Source organism: Astatotilapia calliptera, chromosome 5 (genome assembly GCF_964374335.1).
Source record: "Astatotilapia calliptera chromosome 5, fAstCal68.1, whole genome shotgun sequence".
In the NCBI taxonomy this organism is placed as follows: Eukaryota; Metazoa; Chordata; class Actinopteri; order Cichliformes; family Cichlidae; genus Astatotilapia; species Astatotilapia calliptera.
The window spans coordinates 14,700,207-14,724,835 of NC_137426.1; the positions used below are offsets into that span (position 1 = coordinate 14,700,207).

The window sequence follows — 24,629 nt, forward strand, 5'->3', positions numbered from 1 at the left end:
GACACCTCTTACTTAGATTATTATCTGTATAAAGCACTTTGTGACTTCTATTTTTGAAAACTGCTACATAAATAAATAATTTTTTAAAATCTCATAAACATCTCTTAATTTCTACATATAGTTTAGGTTTATATTTAGGTTTACTAGCTTTGAATTTTTTTCCTTAACTAGGTTATGCTGTGACTTAGCAGGTCTAATGTTTGACTTTGGATCTCATAATTTTGATTTTAAAAGCTTTGATTTGAAAAGAAAAATCTCTTCTATCCTGTTTTATGTCTTTTTAAAAATTTCTTTTTATGTCTGTGTGCAAACCATTTGGAAAAAATTAGACCAAATATTAAAAACAACTACGTAATTATTTGTTTATCGATTTTATATGGATTATTTAATACGGCATGTAGAAGTCAGCTCAGGGACGTTTGTGCGTGATGACGTTGCACAAAGAACGTAATACGTTGCTGCTGAAATGCTAATTGGAAGCTAAGTGGCTACTTTCTGCACCCTCCTTGTCTCCTGTTGTTACCTGCGGACAAGTTGGCCTGAAATACCATTAAACATATTTAGGAAACGGTTAACATTCTTCAGAGCATCTCTGTGTCCGGTGTCGGGCCGTAGCTATGGCTCTGCAAGGCCCGGAGGAGCTGGGGGAGCCGGTCGAAGAGTCGGAGGATCTGGACGACCAGGACGCTAGCAGCATCTCCCCGGCGGAGGAAATAACGCTACCCCCCGGGCCTGGAGGCGACGAGGAGACGGAGGAGGCTCTTCTGCTGCCCTGGGACCGTTTCTCCGCCTGGCTGCACTGCATTTGTGTGGTCGGCTTCGACCTGGAGCTCGGACAGGCGGTGGAGGTGAGACAAAAGTATCCGCCGGGGACAGCGGGGTCATGTTAAACTCAGTGAGGCTACAAATGTCTAAGTTAGCAGTTTTTTAGGCTTGGGCTAATTCTTGGAGGGGAGTGAACAAATCACTTTCATTAGCTGCTTTCATTTTGCCACTCTTTGATTTAACAATGATTACACGAGTACACACGCGCTTCACAAAACTAGCAGAACATTTTACTGTAGGATCACTTTATGACAATGCCGAGCTTACGGGGAAGCGTGTTTGGTGTCCTTAGCTGAAGTTAGTCCGTCCCAGCAGCCACTGCATCACTCAGGCTATAACTTCAAATGGACGTATTTTGCAGAAAGTTGCATATTTAAAAAAAAAAAACAAAAAAAAAAATTCAACTTAAAACGGTACCCAAATGTTTTGAATCCTACTGAAGTCACAAAGGCTAAAAAATTCCCCAACACCTGTTGACCTCACAGGAGTTATAGAAACACACATTAATCAGTTACCTGATAACAATGTTTAAATGAAAAACAACTATGCAGATTCAGACTTCTTCAGGTCTTTCTGTTTCACTTTCTCCAGGGGACTGAGCTACACTAAGACTACAGAGCATTTCATCATTTTGATTTACTAATTGGATATAGTACTTAGTACGGTAAATTCATCAGCAGTACTATCAGCAGTGCAGCACATGGATCAGCATATTTGTTTGTTTGTTTTTTAATGGGTATATCAAAATTTTACTTGATTTGAATTAGTAGTGGGGGGAAATCAATACAGCATAGTATCACGATACTGTAATGATATAGGAATACCAGATACTGATTTTTAAATTAAATATTTAAAATACTCTGGGAGTACTATGAACAAGATGGCTCATTTCATGCTTCACCGTGCTGAGGTAACATTAGCTGAACAAACTTAACATTAAAGTGGTTCAACCAAAACCACTGGACACACTTAGCTTGACAAAGCTAAGCAGTTCAGGAGGCATCCTTTCTGCAGACAGTTGCAGTCTGACTTGGACTGACTGAAAATCGCTGTCAGAGAGACTGTCGAAGGTATGTAAATAATTGCTGTCTAATTTATAAATGCAGAATGATTGCCAATGTTTGTGTAAAGTTGGTCAGAAGGTTCCTTTGTGAGTGCGCATGCGCCATTAGCGTGCTGCCTGCTGTAACCCCTAATTTCCCTCGGGATGAATAAAGTATTCTGATTCTGATTCTGATTCTGAAGATGCTGCTGTTGCTCTGAATGAGTCTTTGTCAACGAGCACAACTGGAAGGGACTCAACTCAACTAGCTGCTAGCTGGTTAAGAGCAATTATAATAGTTGAATATTAATTTCTGTCTAGGTAGACATTAACAGATGTGATTTTTGATGGTGTATAACAGTTAATTGTGCATTATCAGAAACAGATTGCATGTAATTGCCAACTTGACCTCATTCAATCACAGACTGATAGCAGGCTTACTCTGACTTACAGCAACATTTGTGAGTGGTTCTAATGACCATTTTGGTGTAGTTGAAGATAACGTTATCTTATTAGATAAAATATAAATATTGACAAAGTTTAACTTAAGGAGATAATTTGCTGTTTTAAAAAAAAGTGATAATTCGCAATATATGTTGTGAAAATGCAGCACATCACAAAATGTTAAAAATAGCAACAGTATCATATTTTGAGAGAAATATTTTGTTAATATTGTATCGAGGGGTGTCTGGTGATTCCCACCTCTAACTTGACTATAGATAAAGTTCAATATTAAACTTTTAGATAAATGCAAGATACATTTTTTAACTGGGCAAATATTAACAAATTTTGCCATGAAAAACTGAAAGGACTATAAAAGTTTTGTTTTAAAATGTTTAATAAAACATTTTAAAACAAATCTCAACACAAGTATTAAACCAAAATGTTGTCATTGATACATTTCTAGTTTGAAAAATATAAACACTGTAGATTGTTTTTATACTAAAGGAAATCTAAAATTGTAAAAGTACAGCTATTTTTTTTTAAGTGCTTAAAATGGGAACACTTAGAACTACAAAAATTGTGTGTATTGTGTAAACAATTAACATTATTCAGTAGTTTAAAAAAATTATTTGATTGAATTTGCTCACTTCTGTGTGTGTTTGTGGGTTTTTATTGGGTTGTATTTATTTATTTATTTATTTTATTTATTCAAATCAAATCAAATCACTTTTTATTGTCACATCACATGTGCAGGCACACTGGCACAGCACATGCGAGTGAAATTCTTGTGTGCGAGCCCCACAAGCAACAGAGATGTGCAAACACAACAACACAAACGAGCAAAATACAAGAATGGCCAACCTGAAACTAATAAATATATGTACAATATATAATAGTGTATGCATTTCTGGATGTGTATACTAAATATTTTCCTACGTGTGTGTGTGTGTGTGTGTGTGTGTGTGTGTGTGTGTGTGTGTGTGTGTGTGTGTGTGTGTGTGTACACATTTTTACAAATTAAATAGTAAAAAAATAAAATATAATAATAATAATAATAATAATAAAATATATAAAATATACAGAGTTGAATATGTGCAAAACAAGTGGCATTTATATACAGTGTGGAGTGCATAATGTTGAAGTTCCAGTAGTGAAGCTGAGGTGTCTATGACGTGTTCAGCAGTCTGATGGCCTGGTGGAAGAAGCTGTCTCTCAGTCTGCTGGTACGGGACCGGATGCTGCAGAACCTCCTTCCTGATGGAAGCAGTCTGAACAGTTTATGGCTGGGGTGACTGGAGTCCTTGATGATCCTCCCCGCTTTCCTCAGGCACCGCTTCCTGTAGATGTCTTGGAGGGAGGGAAGCTCACCTCCAATTATCCGTTCAGAGCACCGCACTACTCGCTGGAGAGCTTTGCAGTTGTAGGCGGTGCTGTTGCCATACCAGGTGGTGATGCATCCAGTGAGGATGCTCTCAATGGCACAGCGATAGAAGGTCCTGAGGATGCGGGGGCTCATGCCGAATCTTTTCAGTCTCCTGAGAAAGAAGAGGCGCTGCTGCGCCTTCTTCACTGTTTTGTTTGTGTGTACTGACCACGTAAGATCCTCAGCCAGGTGTACGCCAAGGAACCGGAAGCTGCTCACTCTCTCCACAGCAGCGCCGTTGATGGTGATGGAGGTGTGTACTTCTCTGCACCTCCGGAAGTCCACTATCAACTCCTTTGTCTTTGCGACGTTGAGGGTGAGATGGTTGTCTTGACACCAGTGGGTCAGGGCGCTGACCTCCTCCCTGTAAGCCGTCTCATCACCGTTGGTGATAAGACCCACCACTGTAGTGTCGTCCGCAAACTTCACAATGATGTTGGAGCTGTTAGTGGCTGTGCAGTCGTAGGTGTAGAGTGAGTACAGGAGAGGGCTCAGTACACACCCCTGTGGAGCACCAGTGTTCAGTGTGATGGGGGATGAGGTGATGCTGCCTAGTCTGACCACCTGGCGTCTGTCAGACAGGAAGCTAAGGATCCAGCTGCAGAGGGAGCTGCTCAGTCCTAGATCCTGCAGTTTCCTGTCCAGCTTCGAGGGAACGATGGTATTGAATGCTGAGCTGTAATCTACAAACAGCATCCTCACATACGTGTTTATTTTTATGGTGTAAGAAATCTTCATTGTAAAACATAATTTAACTTTTATGTTTTAGTTTTTATCTTTGTCTCTCAGTCACATTAAAATCAGTTTATAACATCCTTGCATTGTATTACAGTTTTCCAGTTCTTTTTACAGTTTAACAACATAAGCACAGCACATAATAGAGGCTGACCAAAGTTTTCAGTTGTGCGTTTGTGAGATTCTTCTTTGGGTAAAGTGTTGTTTGTTTTTTCTCTTTCAGGTCATTTACCCTCATCATTCCAAACTGTCGGAGAAAGAGGTGAGTTACACTGAATTTATTCTTTATTTTTTTAAAGAAAGGTTTGTTTTTGGAACATTTATCGACATGTTAAAAAGCATCACATGTTGATGGATTGATTCACAAAGGCCCATTCTGAGGCAGGCAAAGCCTAGTATGGGTATGTAAACCTGAGCTGATGTAATAAAAGAGGTAAGGACATAAACTAAATATTTGCTGTTCTTTCAGAAAACAAGCATCTGCTACCTTTCATTCCCTGACTCCAACTCAGGTGAGTTTGTGTTTCAGCCTTTTTCTCTTATCTCGCATCCACCAAACTGGGGCTGGAGCTGGTTCTAATGCAAATCAAGATCCAGTTTTGCCTCGTTGCTTTTTCAGAACCATTCTACAGTTTGACAGGCTTGATGACATAATTAAGTACCGTTACTGTCACATGTTATTGAACCAAAGCATGGCGGATAAAATCTGTGGCCTGAACTAGGTCATCTAAAACGGACAAATACACGCACATCCTCATCAGAAGAGCTCACGCACTGCACGTTTTTTGATTTGCAAACTAGATACTATACAAAATAGGCACTCTTTCTGCACCTCTGTAGTGATGAGAGAGACACGTTACATTATTGTTTTTTTTGTTTTTGTTTTAACAGCTTTCAGATTTTTCATCAGTGATGGAAAAATTTGCTAACATCTGGTTGGGTGCTGCTTGAAAAGACCTAGTTTATACAAGGTGTTGGCTGTAATGCTAGGTGCAGCTCTTTCCAACTCTGTGTGGGATGTGTATAAAAATGGTTGTAATTCCTAAACAGTCATTCCTGTAGTTAATGCAATACTCCTTCTAAACACTTTGGATTAAAGCTGAGAGTCTACACTTCAGTCACATCTTGATTGTTTGAAATCCACTGCATAGGTCCATAAATATTTGGAGAAGTAACTGTAGGTGGATGGATATCAGCTGAACAGCATTAAGTCATAAAATTTTTTACTTATTCTTTTTTTTTTTTTTTTGGTAACTTCAGTATCTTTTTCACTGATACTCTTAGATTTTTTTTAAATTACTAAAATATTAAATGTAAGATAGATTACGGTATAGTGGTTAGCGCACTCACCACACACCCATGTACAAACACCACTGTGGCTTTGTGTGTTTGCCCGCAGGTGTGTGTTTTAGTTTACTGAGTCAGAGGGGGGTGAAGCTAAAGGAGCCTGCTGCCCTCAGTTTGAAGACAGGATTAGGACAGACTGCTTACAGGGCTGCTATATATATCTCTCACTGTAGGTGTTTGTCAGAGAGAAAGGGGGAGAGAGACATTAAACTGAGGAACTGCAGCTCTCTTTCTCTGTGTGTGTGTCGTCCATAATTTAGCCTTACATCCTGAACAGATTTGGCATAATTTGTCATTAATCCACTTTGGGAATTCAGAATAAATGGTGACAGATGAATATTTTTTTTGTGCTCTTTATTTGGAAACTGCTGACTCTTCATGCGTCTCATACCCAATAGAGCTTTATAAAACAAGTTATTGTGCATAAATGAATAGGCCAGTAATCGGATCAGATGTAAGGTTGCTCTACATTTGTGCGACTACCTCCATCCGTTTCCTTCCAGGCCGAGCAAGCAGCAATTTAAGTGGAGATGCTCAGACCTGCCTCTTCTTCATCTGTACTGGGGGAGGGGGGTAAAAAGTCAAGTCATTTGTAAAAACGTATTTAATTCTGATGCTGCCTGTCCTGTGAACTCTACGTGGCATTGGTCAACTTGTTGTTAAAAGGGGACTGATGTGATTTGTGGAAAATAAAGCAAAGAGCTTTAAAGTCTTTCTTTAAGTACACAGAAGTATTCGGACTGTGTTTGAGTGACTAGAAACTCAAAATTAATTCAGAGCTGTGGTCCGGCAGCAGTGGCCTGTTTTCATGCTGTGTGGTCTTGAATGCAACCCGACTGAATGATGTCATGGAGTCTTGGCTGTCCTTTTCTGGTGCTCCCGGTAGTGTGTGCTTATGTATGCGTGACTTATGAAGTGGAATGCTTTTAAGTCTACCAGCCTGAGCTGAAGTGTTTGTCTTTCTTTGAATGTCCTAAAGCTCATTTTCTCTGTCTAAAGATGTGTTGACCTCCTGCTGAGGTTAACTTCTGGTTCATGGCTTATGCAGGACTTCCTGTTTCCTTTTTTCTTTCGTTTTCCTCTTCCTGTTTGCCTAAAAGACCAGAGGATGCAGGCTAGAAGAGCTGACCAGTGCTCATCGATGTCACATTTTTCTGCAGCGTACATTTTTTAATTCTTTATTTTTACAGGTGTGCACAATGCAGATGTGTACAGAAATAGGTTGTGGTGGATTCTGCAGTGTTTTTGTTGTTTCTCAAAGGTGATTTTTTTTTTTAATCTATTTATGATCACACTTATAATCTTAGTTTAAAGTTAGCTGAGGACAGTGCAGTTTTTCTTCTTCAGAACAAATTAAGTTGTATATTTTTTGATTTTCATACACAAGAGACTTGGGTTTAAAGAATAATTTAGTACAAGTTTTTGAATGTTCCTAAAGTTTTGTAGCAGTCCTTTGCTAATGTGTCTTTATGAAGTGATTTTTATTTTTTCCCCAGCTTATGTATATTTTGGTTCTATATGCTAGTCTGATCTTAGAAAATATTGGAATATACATCCATATTTATATATATTCACCATGTTTATCTGCATAGTGTTTGGAAGCTGGGATAAGCTGGGCTTTTAATGAAATCCTCTAAACACTGCAGCCATCTTGGATTAAATCCGGGTGGCTGTCTGAATATTTTATAAACAAACGTTTATTTAAGCTTAATTAAATTAAACCCCATGCATCACCACAAAAACATGATTGGTTTCCTGTGTTTGCTGATTTTCTCCCATATGTTTTTATTCAGGTCTTAAAATGTCTCTTGTTTACTGTGGGTGACAATCGGTCATTGCTCTGCCCTCTTTTTCCAGGTTGCCTTGGTGACACACAGTTCTGCTTCCGGTTCCGGCAGGGTTCCAACAGGAAGACGTCACTTGGCTGCTTCTTGGAAACCACTGACAGAGATGCGCCACCTTGTCTGAAGGTTAGGCACCGCTCATTAACATACACACAGCTCTGTAGGCACATAAACTGCACAGTGTAGAGTTTTGTGTGCTGAGAGTAAAATAAGAATCTGTGAACTGATAATTTGGTGTGTGTGTGTGTGTGTGTGTGTGTGTGTGTGTGTGTGTGTGTGTGTGTGTGTGTGTGTGTGTGTGTGTGTGTGTGTGTGTGTGTGTGTGTGTGTGTGTGTGTGTGTGTGTGTGTGTGTGTGTGTTACAGAGGGAGCAGGGCCATTACTATGGTTATGTGTACTTCCGTCAGGTGCGAGACAAATCTTTGAAGAGAGGATACTTCCAGAAGGTCAGTGTCAAACTGCAGGAGGACTAAATACAGCCGGTGATAGAAAACTTAAGCATGAACAAGGATCTAGCACACAATGCACTGTGTTAAAAAATTTGAGAGAGATTATGCTTCCTGTTACCACAATAGGACTTATAATGGTTTTAAGCGATTTTTTTTCTCTCCATATTTCAGAGATTAAATGGTTTCAGCAACACCTTTTGGTTATGATTTTAGGCTTACAATAGTAGTACTCCCACTTCAGGCAAAGTTACATTGTGATTAACTGTATTAGTGCTCTCCTTGATAGAAAAACTGCATGCATGTTAAATTTGATATATATAATTATCTAAAATGATTTATTTTTACCCGACGCTATTTCAAAAGGCTTTTTTAATGTGGTGCAAATGTAACATTATACTTTATCATGACCGCAGGTATACAGAGGGTTAAAATAAGAAACAAAGGCCCATGTCGAGCATATACTAGTTCAAGCTTTGGGTTTGATTCTCAGTTTTTATTTGCAGTTTTTATTTGCTCTTTGGGGTTTAATCTATTACTAGACAAAATGAGGGATTGTCGGCTCACTATATTCTGACATCTTTCAGACAAAATCAAAATCAAACCACTAAAAAAAATTACATACTGATGAAATGTCTGAAAATACAATTCCCTCTTTTTTTTTTTTCTTTTTTCTTTCTTTCTTGCTGTGCCTGTCTCTTTCCAGTCTCTCGTCTTGATCAGTCAGCTGCCCTATGTGACCTTCTTCCACTCGCTGCTGAAGATTATGGCTCCTGAATACTTTGAGAAACAGGAGCCTTGCCTGGAGGCTGGTCAGTTTGATTACCTGTCTGTATGCAATCATTTGTGTAATCCTGTCTTAGCTCCGTGTGGTCCAGAAGAGTTAACTACACAGTCCTTAGTTCACACTTTTACAGTGCTTTCACATCCTAGTTACATCTAGTTTCAGCATTTTTATTTTTATGGCACAACGTATCAGCTTGGCAGCAGGTCCGCTGTACTGAGACTTCTCAGTTTATCAGATGTCATCGTAAGCTTGGTTGGCCTCTTACAAAGTTTAGAGAAACCAGTTTGTTGCACATTTAATCACAAGACATGTATTTTATATCTGTTCTCAGGAATGAGTTTCCTCTCGTCTGTTTAGGTTTTGAGGACTTCAAGAATACAGCAAAATGAGATTTCATTGATATGGTCAGACTTGAAAAAGATGTTTTACTTAGAACTAAGGAACAATTTAAGATGTTGACAGCCAAACCAAACTGTCACTGTCTAATTCAGAGAAATAGTAAAAAAAAAGATAAATATAATTTTAAAATGACTAAAACGGCTTTTGTTTTTTGTTTGTTTTTCTTTACTTTCATTAACCAAAAACCACAAAATAGAAATGTCCTCTTAGAGCAAGTTTTTCCCTCTAAAGTCAGTGTCTCTAGTATTTAATATCTAATATGTGTTGGAAGTACTGCTTTTCAGTAATTTCATCCAGGCTAGTAACAAACAAGGAGAGCCCACGCACAATAGGGTTTAATTAGTCAGTCAAATTACCTAATCAATAATTGGTGCAGTGAGATGTGAGAGTATGGTAAACGGTACTACCTAAGGTGTCTCATTGAAAAAGTATCTAAAGTTGGATATGGCTGCAAAAACAAAATAACCAAGAAAACCAAGAGAGGATTGTGGATAAGTGTGTTTTCACACCTGTGGTGTTTAGTCCATTTAGTTCACAGTAATTGGACTTATGTATAGACCAAAACAGCTGCACTGTGACCCTTTGAAGGAATAAACCCCAGAGTTGTTTGTTTATGGTGTGATGTGACCATCATCCGAACAAAATGCAAGGTGTATGTTACAATTTTGAGATTAAAAAAATATCCCATAACCACGTATGCTTTGTATTCTCCATGTGGGAAGGTACTGCAGATGTGCAAAGGTCTGTAGGGGCTAGCAGCTAGATGTGAAATGAATGTAAATTCTCCATGTTCTCCAGTGGTCCAGAATACAGCACCTTCTTCCTGTATTTACTTTTGTTGCTCCGCTCATTGCTCCTGGCCAGTGAATGGATTCATATGGGCTCAAATTGTGTTCATAAATATTTTGTACTTGTAAATCAGGATTTGTGTGTGTGTGTGTGTGTGTGTGTGTAAAAAAACAAAAAACAAAAAAAACAGATTTGTGTGTGGACTTAGCCAAAAAAATACGTGTGTTTGGCTATTGGAGGGGTTCTTTATGGAGCTTCAGGTCCTTGAAGGGAATAAATGCCAGTGTTTTCCTTCATCAACACGAAGGAAAACAGTCTGTGGTGGTCTCAGTTTGGTGATTTTTGTGTCACAGGTTTATGTGCTTAATACAGGGACCTCCAGGGCCTTTCCAACAGCGCTGCGGACAGTATTGGGGGGGCAGTATTGTGGAAATGACAGTCTTCACTAGTGGGGATAGTTACAAAGCTTTCTTCGTTATTAATGAGCATACATGTTTTTATTGAATATTTGAAGAACCAGCAAAAAAACCAGAAACTCTTGAAGAGGACATAAAGTCAGAGATAGAAACGACAATGAGCAGGTGCATCTAGTACAGGTAGAGCTGCTGCAAAAACCCACAGAGCCCAGCAGCCAGCAACAAATTCTGGATCCTTGGCTTTTAGTTAGCATTAGCAGCACATGCTGCGTCTGATGTGAAAGTACCTTTATGCTGCACACTGTGACTCACAGCCATGGTCCCAGGCAAGCCCTGACTTTGTGTTAAACTAATCCTAAAGTAATAATGGTATTTCTAACCACTGATATACCACAAATTTATCCTTTCAACAGCTACTGAAAGTTAGGGGACCTAGCTTCTATCGGATATTTACATAGAGATCCTCCAGCTTCAAACTGTATTACCCTTCAAGGACCTGCAGTTCAAAAAAGCGCTCCTCCGACAGCCAAACCCATCTGTTCTCTGTTTGGATAGTTAAATTTGGCCAATGTCGTGTCAATCACAATCAGATGAAAGGAAAACAGGGTCAAAATTCGTACTTGTAACTTGAAACTTGAGTGCAGTTTCACACCTATTTTAAGTCCACACACAAATCTGTTTTACACTCACACAACTTCTTTTTACACATACAAATCCTGATTTACAAGTACAAAATATTTATGACCACAATTTGAGCCCATAGACTCACATGGTTTGTAGTGATGCATTTTGGCTTGCTTGGAGTTCCTTATGTGAAAAAAACACACCAAACCAAACAATGTGAAAAAAGTTCTAAACTAAGTTTACAAACTCATCAGCTGATTCGGACCAGAGTATATGAACTATAAGTGGAGACAGTGTGGACTAAAAGAGGGGTTGTCCTGTTGGGCACTCCCACCTCTCAGGTGCAGCCATGGAGGGTCGGCCAACCCACTGTTTTACCCATGTCTAATTGGAAACTATTTATAGGGATTGTAGATTCTAGTTGATTATAGATTAATACCGACCAGTATAAGGCAATGATGCCATCTTTAATTTGGTAAGGGATGATCCCCTTATTTTGAAAGTTTGATTGCACATTGACTAAGGAATTGTAAATCACAAGTGGTTTGCCAAGTCAGAAAGCAGTGACTGTAGCTGCTGACCAGTCTCCATGATTGTGAACTTGTCTTGCCACAGAAGATGAAGAATATCAGAGAGGCAGCCAATTATTTCTGTATACTTAAATAAATCCTTTTTCTGTTTTCAGAGAAGATCCTTTTTAATTCAAAATTGTTGTTGTGTTTGATAGCTTGTAATGACATCGATCGCTGGCCAACGCCTCATCCTGGACGAATCCTGACGCTGCCTATCATGGGTGTAGTCCTCAAGGTACACTCACGCACTAAGTTGAAACCAGCAGATGTTTAGTTTTGACATGTCGTGACAGGTAAAGAACAGGTCTAATTAATAACTTTAAAGATGGCTCGATTCAATTTCCCACGATAGGCAAATATTTGTTTAATCAGGCAGTCTTGTTCAGGTAGAACAAGAATGCTTCGCAGTCAGCAGTAACCTGTACTTTAAAGCAGCATTTAGGGGCTCAGTGAGGTAACTTCAATGTTTTCAATGTTATGAAGTTGGTTCACTACTTCTGTGTCCTTCATGTCTTTTATTTTGTTTTAAAGAGTACAAATTGGTACAGTTCTGGGACTGAAGGTTTGGTTTAGTTAAGTTTATCACTTTAATGAGTGTTTTAATACATTTGTATTTAAAAAAAATAAAATAAAAATCTGATTTCAAAGTGCTTTAATTCAGCAGTCGTTCACTGTTAATGATCAAAACGTGTTATTAGAGTGGGTCTTTGAATTTTACGTGGTTGCTGGTAGGGAGCATAACAACAGCAGTGGCTACAATGACTCCAGACATGCTCGTAAAACTATGAAACGAGTTTGATTATTGTAAGGATGAATGTTGTAAGTCTAGGGTAGGGTTGTAACTAAAGATTATTTTCTTCAATTACTCGATTAGACAACGACTATTTCAGTAACTCTTATCTCCGCTTCCTGTGGGCAGACCTTCTGTTCTATGCTCCATCACCCTGTTGTCTCGTCCCACAGCAAATTAAAATAAAAACCCAGGAAGCATATGAATTTGAAAATAATCAAATGTATTTCTAACATTTCTCAATATGACAGAGTAAAAATGAAATAAATAATATTATTTAAGTAATACAAATTAAAGTGCTAGTAGTATTTAAACAAAAAAATAACTGCAAACAAGAAACTAAAAATAGTTTCTGTGTAAAAGTTCAAACAAACTTCAAAGCAAAAAGATTTTTTCCAGTTCAAAAAGAGAAGTTTCCAAAGTTTACAGATGATTCAGTTCATGAATTTACGATTGCACTAAACATAATGTGGAGTGAGGTTTGCTCCTATCTTTGAGATGATGTTCCCAACTGCTGCTAAAGATGCACTCTTTCATGACTTCAGCCATTTAAGAGTTGCATGATCCTCTTTTCAGGACAAACTCTTCCATATGCCTGTGGATAATACTAGTAAGAAGGACCTAAACAGAATTAGAAAAGGCCGTTACTAATTACAAATGTGGTTGTCTATCATTGTTTCTCTGATGAAAATCTGTGCTATGTGCTGCAGGTTCGCATCCCAACCTCTTATGATAAACCAGGAACGTCACAGCTGGTCCAATCCGCCCAGGTGATCTTACACTCGCGTGCGCACAAACACTCAGTGTCTGTTTGTATGATGTCTGATGACACACTGAGCATTATGTGAATATTAAAGCTGAAAGTGTGTTTTTGTGTTTTAGAGTGATAGCATGGTGTCCATTGTGCTCCCAACAATTCATGAAGTGGACCTCTTCAGGTGAGTCCTGCAGGTCAAGGCTGATTTAGACTAAATCTTTATAGAGCCTAAGATGCAACCTATGTTACGTAATAGTCTCATTGCAACATTGAAGCTTGTGATTGGTGTTAAGTTGCTTGTTGTCATGTCCCAGTCTGTCTTTTCGTGCAAGTCTTGGTCGCCGGCATCCATCCATTCTCTTCTGCTTATCAGGGTGCTAGAGTGTATCCCAGCTGTCATTCACACCTATAGAATCATCAGTTAACCTAACCTCAATAATTGCATCTCTTTGCACTGTGGGAGGAACTTCACGCAGAAATTCCACCGTACTCCCAGATGGTGGAGTCGAACTCGGGACCTTCTTTCTGCACCGTGCTGCCAGCATATTTTATGTATTTTACCATTATTGTTGTGTGACAATGTCTAGATTGGATTAGCGTTATTTATATGTTAGGATTGTTTAGGTAATTTTTGGATATTTTTTTTAGTGACTTGCTTTGGTATGATAATGTATGTTGGGATTGTATTTGGTGTATGTTATCTGATGTTTGGGCCCCTATTTTATAAGTCGAGAAAGGCGATCTCCATCCATTTGTTACAAATGTGTGTCATTATATTGCTGAACTTACATCGAGGTAATAATTGTTATGCTCTCACTGATCTGTTTGAAACCTGGTGCGTGGCACTGAACGAGCCAGTCGGCTGCAAACTGCATCGGTGTGAATTTCCAGGGACGTACACGTCAGGTTAAGGTGTAACGTGTACCTACAGGGTAGCCTTAACACAGAAATTTAAGTCCTCTGTCACAGTGTTCTTCTTGCTTCGGACATGTTTTGTCCCCACCTGCTGCTTAATCATGGTACTGTCACTGAATCAAGAACAATATCACTTAATGCTTCAGCTGAGGAGAACTGCTTATCAAAAAAAACAAAAACACTGAGAGAAAGTGAAGACAGGTCTTTCGCAAGGAGGGTTGATTTCAGTGTTTAGTTGGCGTCTCTGAAAACTTGCTTCTACCTTGTGTCTCTGTGGGGGAGGTGCAGACAAAATGAATAGTCATGCCCATTATTAAAAGGTCAGAGTTACTGTTTTGGGTGCTCTGCTGTGTAAATCAGCATATTCTGTATTCAGGTAAAAAAAAGAATATTAATCACCCAGCTTGGTGGTTGTGCTCCTGACCAAATCTGCTGAAACCTTTTAAGACCTTCAGGTTCTGAGGTAAATTAATAAAATTGAAATCTAGCAGTTCAACAAGGTTCAACCTGAGAATGTAACACAGGCATGTGTCTTTGACGTTGCCAAAATTGACTTGGTTTGAAATTGGTTTGCAAACAGTGGGAAAGAGACTTACTCCACTCATTGTCGTGTCGTCCCCCCCCCCCCCCCAGGTGTTTCTATCCAGTCTTCTTCCATCTCCAGATGCTTTGGGAGTTGGTGTTGCTGGGGGAGGCACTTGTTGTCATGGCGCCATCACCAGCCGAGTCATCTGATACTGTGCTAGCTTTGGTCAGGTAAGTTAGCAGCGGTTATTGTGCCAGGATAATATATAGACCAGTACTTAACAACAAACCCAAAGCTAATTTTTATATAATTTTGTGTCTTCATGTTCAGGAAAATTTGATGTATGACACCTAGACATGTCTTCCTGTTATAAATGTGTTATAAAGTGTAATTTATAGTCCAGCAAATGAGTCGGTCTACATATGTTTCTGTTTGTACAGTGATCAGACAGGTGTTTTTCATCCAACGCACACTGTCATATGCGTCGGTAAAATGCTGATTTGTTTAGGCCAAGCGCATTATATTTAAAATGTGAATACTTGAGATGTCTACAAAATAAGTGTGATTGTATTAATAAACCCCCCCCCCCCCCCAACTTAATCCTGTCGCCTTCACGTGTTTTATGTTGAAAAAAGTCACAAAAATGCCAGATGTACCAAAACTTATAAAAATTAAAATTCAAATATTAAGACTGACATTTACTTTCTTCTTCTTTTTTTTTTTTTTTTTTTTTTTTTAAATTTGTCAGAAGGTTCAGTAAACACTCTAGTTTAAAAATGTTAGAAAATGTTTTAATGTTTTTTTCCCCCTCTGCAGCTGCATTGCTCCTCTGCGTTACTGCAGTGATTTCCGGCCGTACTTCACCATTCATGACAGTGAGTTTAAGGAGTACACCACCAGGACGCAGGCTCCGTAAGTAAAAATAAAATGACGCCATGCTGTTGTGTCATTGGTATTAGTAGCTGGGATAAATTTGTGGACAGTGGAGCGATCAGCTGGTGAAGAGTCTGTTGCCACGAGTAGATTTGTAAAACAAAAAGTATCTATTTCACCTTCAAATAAATCAAAATGAGCAAGGAAAATAAATCAATTTAATCATGCAATAAAGTCCCTAAATTAATTTTAAATATAGCAACAGGAGCTGCTGGAACAGGCTGCCACTCCATACAGCAGCTGGAAAAAAGTGATGATAGGGCGTGGTCATTCAGGATGTTTGAAATTCTAATTTAAAAGGGAGCCAATGAACAGAAGTTACTTTGTTAGAAATTTGTTGAGTGTTGAAAATTGTTTTCTGCTTATTGGTGTTAAAAGTTATTAATCTGTGTTTCCGCAGGCCGTCAGTCATTCTAGGAGTGACCAATCCTTTTTTTGCAAAAACGCTGCAGCACTGGCCGCACATCATCCGCATCGGAGACATGAAACAAGCAGGTAAACGTTACAGCTTCAGCAAACTGAGACATACAGGGTCTCAAGCCTGTTCAAAAAGATGTCTCTGTGCAAAAAGTGTGTTAATGAAGTAGGTAATGATGTATTGAAATGGAGGAGAAATATCAACCTGTCTGATCACTCTTTTCACCACCTGGCACTCACAGGAGAGATGGCCAAGCAGATGAAAGTCAAGAAACTGAAAAACCTCAAAACTCTGGACTCTAAACCCGGTAGATATTTCACATCCCCCTTTTATTCTATTTATTTTTCTGTATTATAAAGATTTTTTACTTTTTTTAATATTACATGAAATCTCTCACTCACACACTCACACACACACACACCGACAAATTGTGCAAGAGGTCCCGCAATAACTAAAAAAACAGTCTGATAAGTGTGTGTGTGTGTGTGTGTGTGTGTGTGTTCTGTAGGTGTGTACACTGCATATAAACCGTATCTCAACAAAGATGAAGAAATCATCAAACAGCTTCAGAAGGTGAGATATTTCCCATTTTTAAGCATCCCCTTATTCATTATTGAAAATATGAAATATTTTTATGTATTTTCTTGTTTTGCAGGGTGTTCAACAGAAGAGACCCTCTGCAGCCCAGAATGCAATTCTTCGGCGCTACTTCTTAGAACTGACACAAAGCTTCATCATTCCACTGGTAACAACCAATTACTTTATGTATGTGGTATCCTCCAATCAGATCCAAGAACTCTATAATGAATGCTGTGTTTTTTAGAGTTGAATCTGAGTTTGAAAGATTTCACAGAAGTGGATTTAACTCTGATACATCGGGCTATGAAGCTGTAAATATGTGATTTTAATTTTACAAATGACAATAAGCATTTTAGGCTTCAACTAAAATGATTTGTTCGTGTGGTGCAGGAGCGGTACGTGGCCAGTCTGATGCCTCTCCAAAAGTCCATCAGTCCCTGGAAGAGTCCTCCTCAGCTACGACCGTTCATACAGCAGGACTTCATGAAGACACTGGAGAAAGCTGGACCTCAGCTTACGTCCAGACTGAAAGGAGACTGGATAGGACTCTACAGGTGCAGGCATAAGCCTTTATTAAAAAAATCTATCTGCAGAAGTTAATTTATCACATGGAAATCTGTATTTTTAAGTTCATAAGCCATAGAGGTTTTTACTGGGTTAAGTATGAATGGTTTGATTGTAACACAGACTGAAAGGATGTCAGTAGTGAATCACTGACATGTTGTCGGAATGCAGACTATCCCGAGTGTCATATGAACTCTCTCTTTTTTTTTTTTTTCTCTTCTTAAATTTAAAGGCATTTCCTCAAGTCTCCCAACTTTGACGGCTGGTTCCGCAACAGGAGGAAAGAGATGACGCAGAAACTGGAAGCCCTGCACCTCGAAGCGCTGTGTGAGGAGGTGAGGAGGAGAAAGGCTTGGAGTGTATAAAGATCGGGCTGAGTCTGTCTGAAACATTATTTTAGTGTTTTATGCTTTTAAGTTAACTTCTGATTGGCTCCTCAAGGTTTGAACAGCAGGTGGGTGGAACTTGAGGGACCATGAAAAGGCAATATCCAAAGCATCATACAAATTCAAGATTAAACTAACTGTGTTTAGAGTGGTCTGAGGCTTTGGCTCTCTGAACATAAAGTTGAGCATAATTATTATTATTTTCTGTTTTTACATAGATGGGATGTTAGAAAGTAGTTAAGTGATGCCATTGGCTAAAGCTCTGTATATCTTAATGGCCATCAGTCAACATCGACTCAATTCAACAATATCAGTGTTGAATTGAGTCATAAAATGTAATGAGTACCCTTGAATTGAGTCCCAGACACCTTTATCGATCTCCATGTCATTTGTTCTTCTGCAGGATCTCCAGAAGAGAATCCAGAAGCACACAGAGGTGGAGACAGTCGATCTGGTCCTGAAGCTGAAAGACAAACTGGTCTGTAAAGATGATTCATGGTCTATAACTTTAATATTACTGCCTCTACTAAAACCTCCTGTACTTTTACTGCTAAACTACGGCTCTGCTACTAGCACAACAGCTAATAGTCCTGTAGCTTTTCTCTTTTCTTGCAAAGTTAATAGATGTTGAGGTCAAAAGGTTTTGGGCACGGACCAATAAAAATCAAAACCAAAATGTGCCTGCATTATCTGTTCATTCTCAGTCAGCACACACATGACATACACCCCAAACTAGGTTTTTTGTTTTACATTAGATATTCAGTGCAGTGTCAACATGCTGCACATCCACCATAATTACTGCACTGGCTACAGGTCTTCTGGCTGGGGTGTCATTTATTGGGAGGAGTTAAGTGATGCTAACATGGTGCTAAGTAAGCTAAATAAGCATGTGAATATCTGGGAGAAACTTCAGCTACTGTAAAACTGCACTGAATCTGAACCATAGGCAACATGACCGGTTTATCTGTTGGATTAAAGTGTGTGCTAGTGTTTTATAAGGCAGTGAAGTGAGTGCGTAGCATAGAACTTTTTTTTTATGTGTTGCATGGATGGGTCGATGGATGTATCATAAGAAATGAAGAACTGACATCATTCATGATTACAAGCCTTTTTAAAAAAACTAAAATAAATTTAGGAGGAGTGCCAAAGTCTTAAATCTAACCGGGCTTAAGCTGTGGGAACCCAGCTTCTTTCAGGTCTGGGAGCTGTGCAGTTTAAAACTGATTTAAAACATGACATTCAGGTTCACTTGAAGCAGAAATTGATCTTTATTCTCTGTAAAGTTTGAGCTGTGTCTGAAATTGCAAAACACACAGTGCAAATGGTCAGAACAGGATGCAGGCACTGGAAGCTGCCTGAACACGCCCAGGAGGATGACAGGTTAAAGGTCATCTTCTTTCTCGGGCAGATGACCTTCAACTCAAGGTCCATCAAATTAAAAAATAAATAAATAAATAAAAAAAAATAAAAAAATTTCTCCCTGCCTTGAATTCCTCCTTCTTTTACTTTACTTTTACTGACACAGCATACATGGCTGTGCTTGTTAGTAATCCCTGCTGATGCACCTGGTATCTTGCATCTGCTGCATCTTCAGCCTGTTGAATGAAGCATTTTTGTCTCACTGTGCTCTTTGCTGCAGACTCAGGCAGAGAGGGAGAAGTTACCAGTGCATCCCGGGACCTTGGAGAAGCTGAGAGCCCATATCGAGGGTGTCATCCTGACCTTACCAGAGGACCTGCAGGGCATCCTTCACAAGCCCACCACGCTCTGACCTCTAACCCTGCAGGCTGCAACACTAACCCCCAGTTAAAGCTTGTTTTAAAGTTTTGGGTGGGGGGGCTTGGTGGCTCTCCTCCCAGTCGGTTTCCAAGGTGAGGGTGATGTGGACCCTTTCACTCAGACTGGGTGCCAGTTTAAATCTGCTCTGGTCTAAGATGGAAAGCACATACTTGGGTGCCAGCTCTCAATGAGTCAGACTAAACAGCATGTCAGTGATCATGTGGGTATTTTTTATTTTTTTTTTAAGATGACCAGTCAAACCAGGATCGACCAGGAAGTGTTTAGAAAGTGCTACTTTTTTTTTTTTTTTTAATCACTGCTACATTACTACATGACGAAAGCCTGGAGGGCTCGATCCTGATAGCATTTTCTGAACAGTCTGAGGCTGCGTGCGCAAGCAACAAGAAGATGACTTTTACTGACCTTTGACCCTGGACGTTTTTACCTCCTTAACATTTTTTTTTTGTTTGTTTGTTTGTTTTTAAACATTGATGGTGGGTCGCTGCAGTCTAACTGAACAAAATCTGGAAATGTAAAAAGTTTCCCGAAGAAGTGCACTTCATCCATAATTGGACCAGTGTGCCCTTCTCACACCTTTATGCAAACAAGCTGAGCCAAGCAGTGCTTTATAATGTGATGTTACTAAAACACGCACAGCACTAACCACCAGCGACCCCTGCAATAACTCTCTGCAGGAGCCAGTCATCTTTTTTTATCCATGTCACATGATCGTTACATGACCTATCAAAATGAAATTCAGAATGGTCTTTATATTTGTTTGTTTTTCTGTTGTTGTTTGCTTTGCTTTGTTCTTTTAACATCTGAAGTTTTGTGTCACTCTTGTGTAAAATCATGTAGAATCTCCTCCGACAGGCCCGTATCCACCAAGAAAGAAAAATAGATCATTTGAAAAATACTTGCAGAAATGCAAATTTATAAGATATCTGTTCGGGGTTTTTATTTTTTATTTTTTATTTTAAATGAAAAGGAAAAAAAGTTTTTCATTTGAATGAATGAGAGGACACCAAAAAATATGAGCTAGTTTGATGTCTAGAGATAATAATTGTTTTATGATAATCGGTAATAATGAGAGATTGACTTTCTGCGTGTTGTTTGTGAACTTTCTTCTTTTCTCCTGATTAGTTTCTGTGTCACTATCACAATCAGGTAATTCCTGTATCTTATTGACTTCAATTTTAAAGGGTTCACAAATTGTTCTTAGAAGTTATTTGGCCATTTTAACACTTTTACTTGAAGTATATTCTAATTTCGTATATTTTTAAAAAATTTTAAAATGGTGGAATGGACTTTTATTGTGAAAAACTGAAGCTTGAGCCTTCCTTTCTTTCCAGAAAGAAAGGAAGGCTCTGGGTCATAAAAGTGGGGGATCACCGCAGCAGTTGGCGCCACATGTTTGATTTGGCATTTTTAAAGCTGTTTACTCTTTCAATTCAGCGCAATTCTTAAACGTTTGTTTCTCATCGCAGGATCAAACCGTATCCGTTTCCGCTCGAGATCGTTCATAGAAAAATAAACTTTTTAAAAGCCAAAGCAACTCTTTTAAGCAATTATTTTAATGCACTTTCAAGTCCTTGCTATGGACTGAAATAAACTGTCAGTTGTTTTGATTTTAAAAAGGTTTATTTTCTATATTTAGTTTAGTTTTTTCCTGAAAATTATCATCAACTTGTATAAAGATAAATAGAAGCTGTTCTGTTTTATTCACCTGACAAAAAAATTCTTGATTGTAGAGCAGTTTGGATGACACGAAGTCTGAGACTCAGTAAGGGTGGAGTGCCCCATGTGGGTTGGGAATAAGTTGCTACCTGAATTGGAGGGTTTTTGTGTGTTCTTGTTCAGGAGTGAGGGTGGAGTGGAAGCAGAGCTGGGCAAACAGATTTGTGTGGAGTCAGCTGTGGTACTGGGTGTTAAACTGAAGCTGCTTATCTACATTTCTACCCTCACTGTTGTGAGTACTGAGTGATGGCTGCAGATACAAGCTGTGAGCTTCCTCTGAAGTTTGCTATAGGGTGCGAAGCTTGGTCAGAGTAGAGCAGCTCTTCTCTACATAGAAAGGAGGCAGTTGTGGTGGTTCATCGGTGTAAGATGCCTCCAGAGCACCTCCTAGATGAGGCGTCTTTGGCATGTCCTACTGGAAGGAGGTCTCAGTGCAAACTAGGACACGCTGGAGAGATTGTCTCTCAGCTGGCTTGTGAACACTTGTGTCTCCCCAGAAGTGCTGGTGACAGGGAGTTTTAGATTACTCTGCTGAGGCTGCTGGCCCTGTGAGCTGGTTCCAAAAAAGAGGCAGAAAATGGATAGATGGCTGGGGAGGGGGTGGAGCTTTCAAAAATGGCACTGCTGTGCTTTAAAATGTGTTCATTCTAATGACTAACAAACAATGAACTTTCTATGTATAATAGTGGACACGGTTGCCCAGGATAATACACAGATGCTGATTCTTCACATTATATTTAATTTTAGGAGGTTTAAATTATTGTGAGACTTTTTGTTTGTTTGCTTGTTTTGCCTCAGACCTTTCAAAATGAGTTAAAGCTATCGAACACATTGCGAACAAAAAATACTTTGACTAAAGAGATCTCAACTGGCTGCCCTTTATGTAATACCACTTTGTATCACAAGATGGTGCAGTGAGTCAGTGTAACCTTTAGTTAACCTGGCAGATTATTTAGAGCCCATATTTACAAAATGAAAAGCTTTGTGCAGAAATCGATATAAAGCTAAAAATTTATATTAAAAGTCAAGCTGCAACAAGAGCTCCTTCATAGCACACGATGATTAAACATGGAAATGAAGAAAGCCTGCTAAATGTTGAATTTTATGATTGCATCACTATGATCTGTGATATTTCAAAGATTTCTGTACATTTTCTAAAACGTAGAAGCAATAATGGTTTAACAACTTGGCAGTTTGATTTTTCAGAAAACAAATTGATATGCCTCGCTCTAATTTTTCTGAAAGAGATTACATACGTCGGCACATACAGTTGTTTTATGTTTGCGTTGTACATCATCGGAACATTGAATGGACTTGCAAGCTTGTGGATTTGTTTTCCTGCCATCATGTAACAGCTGTTTTATAAATGCTTTGAATTTTGCCTTTTTTATTGAGCAGACAACTGTAAAGACAAAAAAAATGTACTGGTTGGATAAACCTGTGACATCTGGTTGTTGGGCAACCATGCAAAATTTATATTTGTATTAAAAAAAAGTAATATTTTACAACTTTCAATGTTTTAATGGAGGGCTATTCTTATTCCACAGTGTAGCAGCTGAGGAGTTTTTTTTGTACATAAAGCTGTAAAGTAAAATGTTCGCCCACATATGAGGATGTATGAGAATTATTTTGCTATTCAAACAGATGTCTTTGCTAATTATTAACTATAGTGACACCACTGCAGCGATGAATAGCTTTTACGAGAATATTTACACTGCCCTGGAGGCACAGGGACATCTTGAATTTGTAGATTTTTCTCCAAAAGATACAAGTCTCTTACCAACAGAGGTGTGATAAGAGACTGGAACATCATGCCATCAAAAAACCCAAATTATGTACAAATAAAGAGATGAAATCTAAGAGTATTTATATGAAAAAGTAGCAATAATGAAGTTTTAAGTTATTCTGTAAATTTGCAAAAATTATAAGAAAGAAGTTGATTAAAATCAAAATAGTGCAGTGAGACGCTGAACTACAAACAGTTACACCATTATTTACAATATTATCATTTAGCATTATTAACATGATATTTAATTTTTAAACATTGTGTTTATCGTCAGTACTTAAGTGTCGTGTAGGGTGGCCAGATCCCAGTAAACTACGTTAAGATAAAAATGTTTAGTTTTAGGTCACATGTTTGACTTCGATCATGTGACATGTCATTTGAATGCATTTCCCCTGATTTTGAGAAGCATAAATTGAAGCTGTTTATTTCTGTGATCTTGTGTCGTGTTTCCTTTTTCTTGTGTTAAAACTGCTGTTCTGTCTGATAAGCAGAAAGGTTTTTAGACACGTTTCCTCTGAAACACGTGCTTACTTTAGTAAACTTTAACAAACTATGTGGAGAGTGTCTCAAAATGTGGAAGAAGGGAGATGAAATTTAAATGACCTGGTCACCCTATTCTTAAGATACTCCTAGATATAATCTGCTTTTTTACAGCAGGTCTAAATCTGCTGCTTCTCTCTGTATGAGGTAAATGCAAGTTCCTGACAGACAGATGGTTAAAATAAAAATCTGTTTATGGCAAATAATTCTGGTTTGATGGAGGATGGATGTCTCAAACACCTGGTTAAGGTTAGACTTAAGCTTATGTTTTAAATACTGTCTTATGCAGCTGTGGGACACATGTAGAAATTAGATTTAAAAGTCTCCTTCAGAGGCATTTTCCCCTCAAATTAATATAAAGTGTAGAGAAAAATGACACTACAAATTCAAAATGTCTCAAAGCCATTGTTTTTAAATATGCATTTTTGCTCCATTGACTTTTTATTTTATGTTTTTTAAATTGAAGCCATAACCACTACGCTCAACCGCTCTAACAGCCTGAAGCACTGCAGCTGTGGTGATGAGACTCGTTATGATGAAAGTCATGCTGACCTACTTTTTTAATATAAGCAAATGATTATTGAACTTGTTTGAGTGGCCTTCCTGCGGTGCATTTTTCACAACATTGTTTTTGCTTCTGAAACAGTATTACAGTGAAACAAAATTCATCCAGCAGCTGTTTTTGAATGTTTGTAAAGGTTGATGCAGATGACCTACGGCTGCTGCTAAAACTCATGCAGCATGTCGCTGTTTGAGTAAATGTTTGAAAAGGCTGCTGTTTGGATGAGGTCAGAGGATTTTTCATGCTACATGTCTCGTTCAGTGGGGTCACTGACGTTAACTGGTGTGTTTTGTTTTGTGTCATTAAACTGACTTCTTAAAATGTAAAGGATCTCTTGCTTGTTTTCTGAGGAGCTCCTATCAAAGATTCTCCAGTGCTGTACGAGGGCAAGGATTTCTTTAGAGTCACGTTTTGGTCTTTAATGATCTGTAGGGGCCCAACACAGATGCAGATGAGTAAGATCTGCCTTGTACTAAAGGGTTAATTGTTGCTGAAGAGTTTATTTTAGTCTTTTTTCACTAAACCCATTTAAGTACCTTTGTTAGCTTGTCCTAATCAAACTGCAACAAAAAACCCTGCTTCATATTAAAACTGTCTTCCTGCCATCTCTTGATTACGATCTGGATTACGTGATCAGTAGAAGGCCAAAAAGGACTACCAAAAC

The 24,629-nt window shown here is 38.6% G+C and overlaps 1 protein-coding gene across 1 annotated transcript; it reads left to right on the forward strand.

Annotated features, from left to right (window-relative positions):
• The first annotated feature begins 281 nt into the window (after positions 1–281).
• Positions 282–24,292, forward strand: dennd6a (DENN/MADD domain containing 6A). The gene is made up of 19 exons (XM_026167390.2): positions 282–848; positions 4,693–4,731; positions 4,939–4,981; positions 7,674–7,786; positions 8,026–8,106; positions 8,813–8,918; positions 11,849–11,928; positions 13,194–13,253; positions 13,366–13,421; positions 14,789–14,911; positions 15,498–15,593; positions 16,015–16,109; positions 16,274–16,339; positions 16,541–16,605; positions 16,688–16,777; positions 17,002–17,165; positions 17,408–17,510; positions 17,965–18,039; positions 19,201–24,292. The coding sequence occupies exons 1-19, from the start codon at positions 618–620 to the stop codon at positions 19,330–19,332; spliced, it is 1,818 nt and encodes a 605-aa protein (XP_026023175.1). The 5' UTR covers positions 282–617; the 3' UTR covers positions 19,333–24,292.
• Positions 24,293–24,629: the final 337 nt, after the last annotated feature.

Excerpts from the sequence above, each read along its gene's own strand:
- dennd6a (XM_026167390.2), top strand. The coding sequence starts at position 618 with ATGGCTCTGCAAGGCCCGGAGGAGCTGGGGGAGCCGGTCGAAGAGTCG. Across the intron at positions 8,919-11,848 it reads GGAGCCTTGCCTGGAGGCTG|CTTGTAATGACATCGATCGC; the intron begins GTCAGTTTGATT and ends TGTGTTTGATAG. Across the intron at positions 16,110-16,273 it reads CGGAGACATGAAACAAGCAG|GAGAGATGGCCAAGCAGATG; the intron begins GTAAACGTTACA and ends TGGCACTCACAG.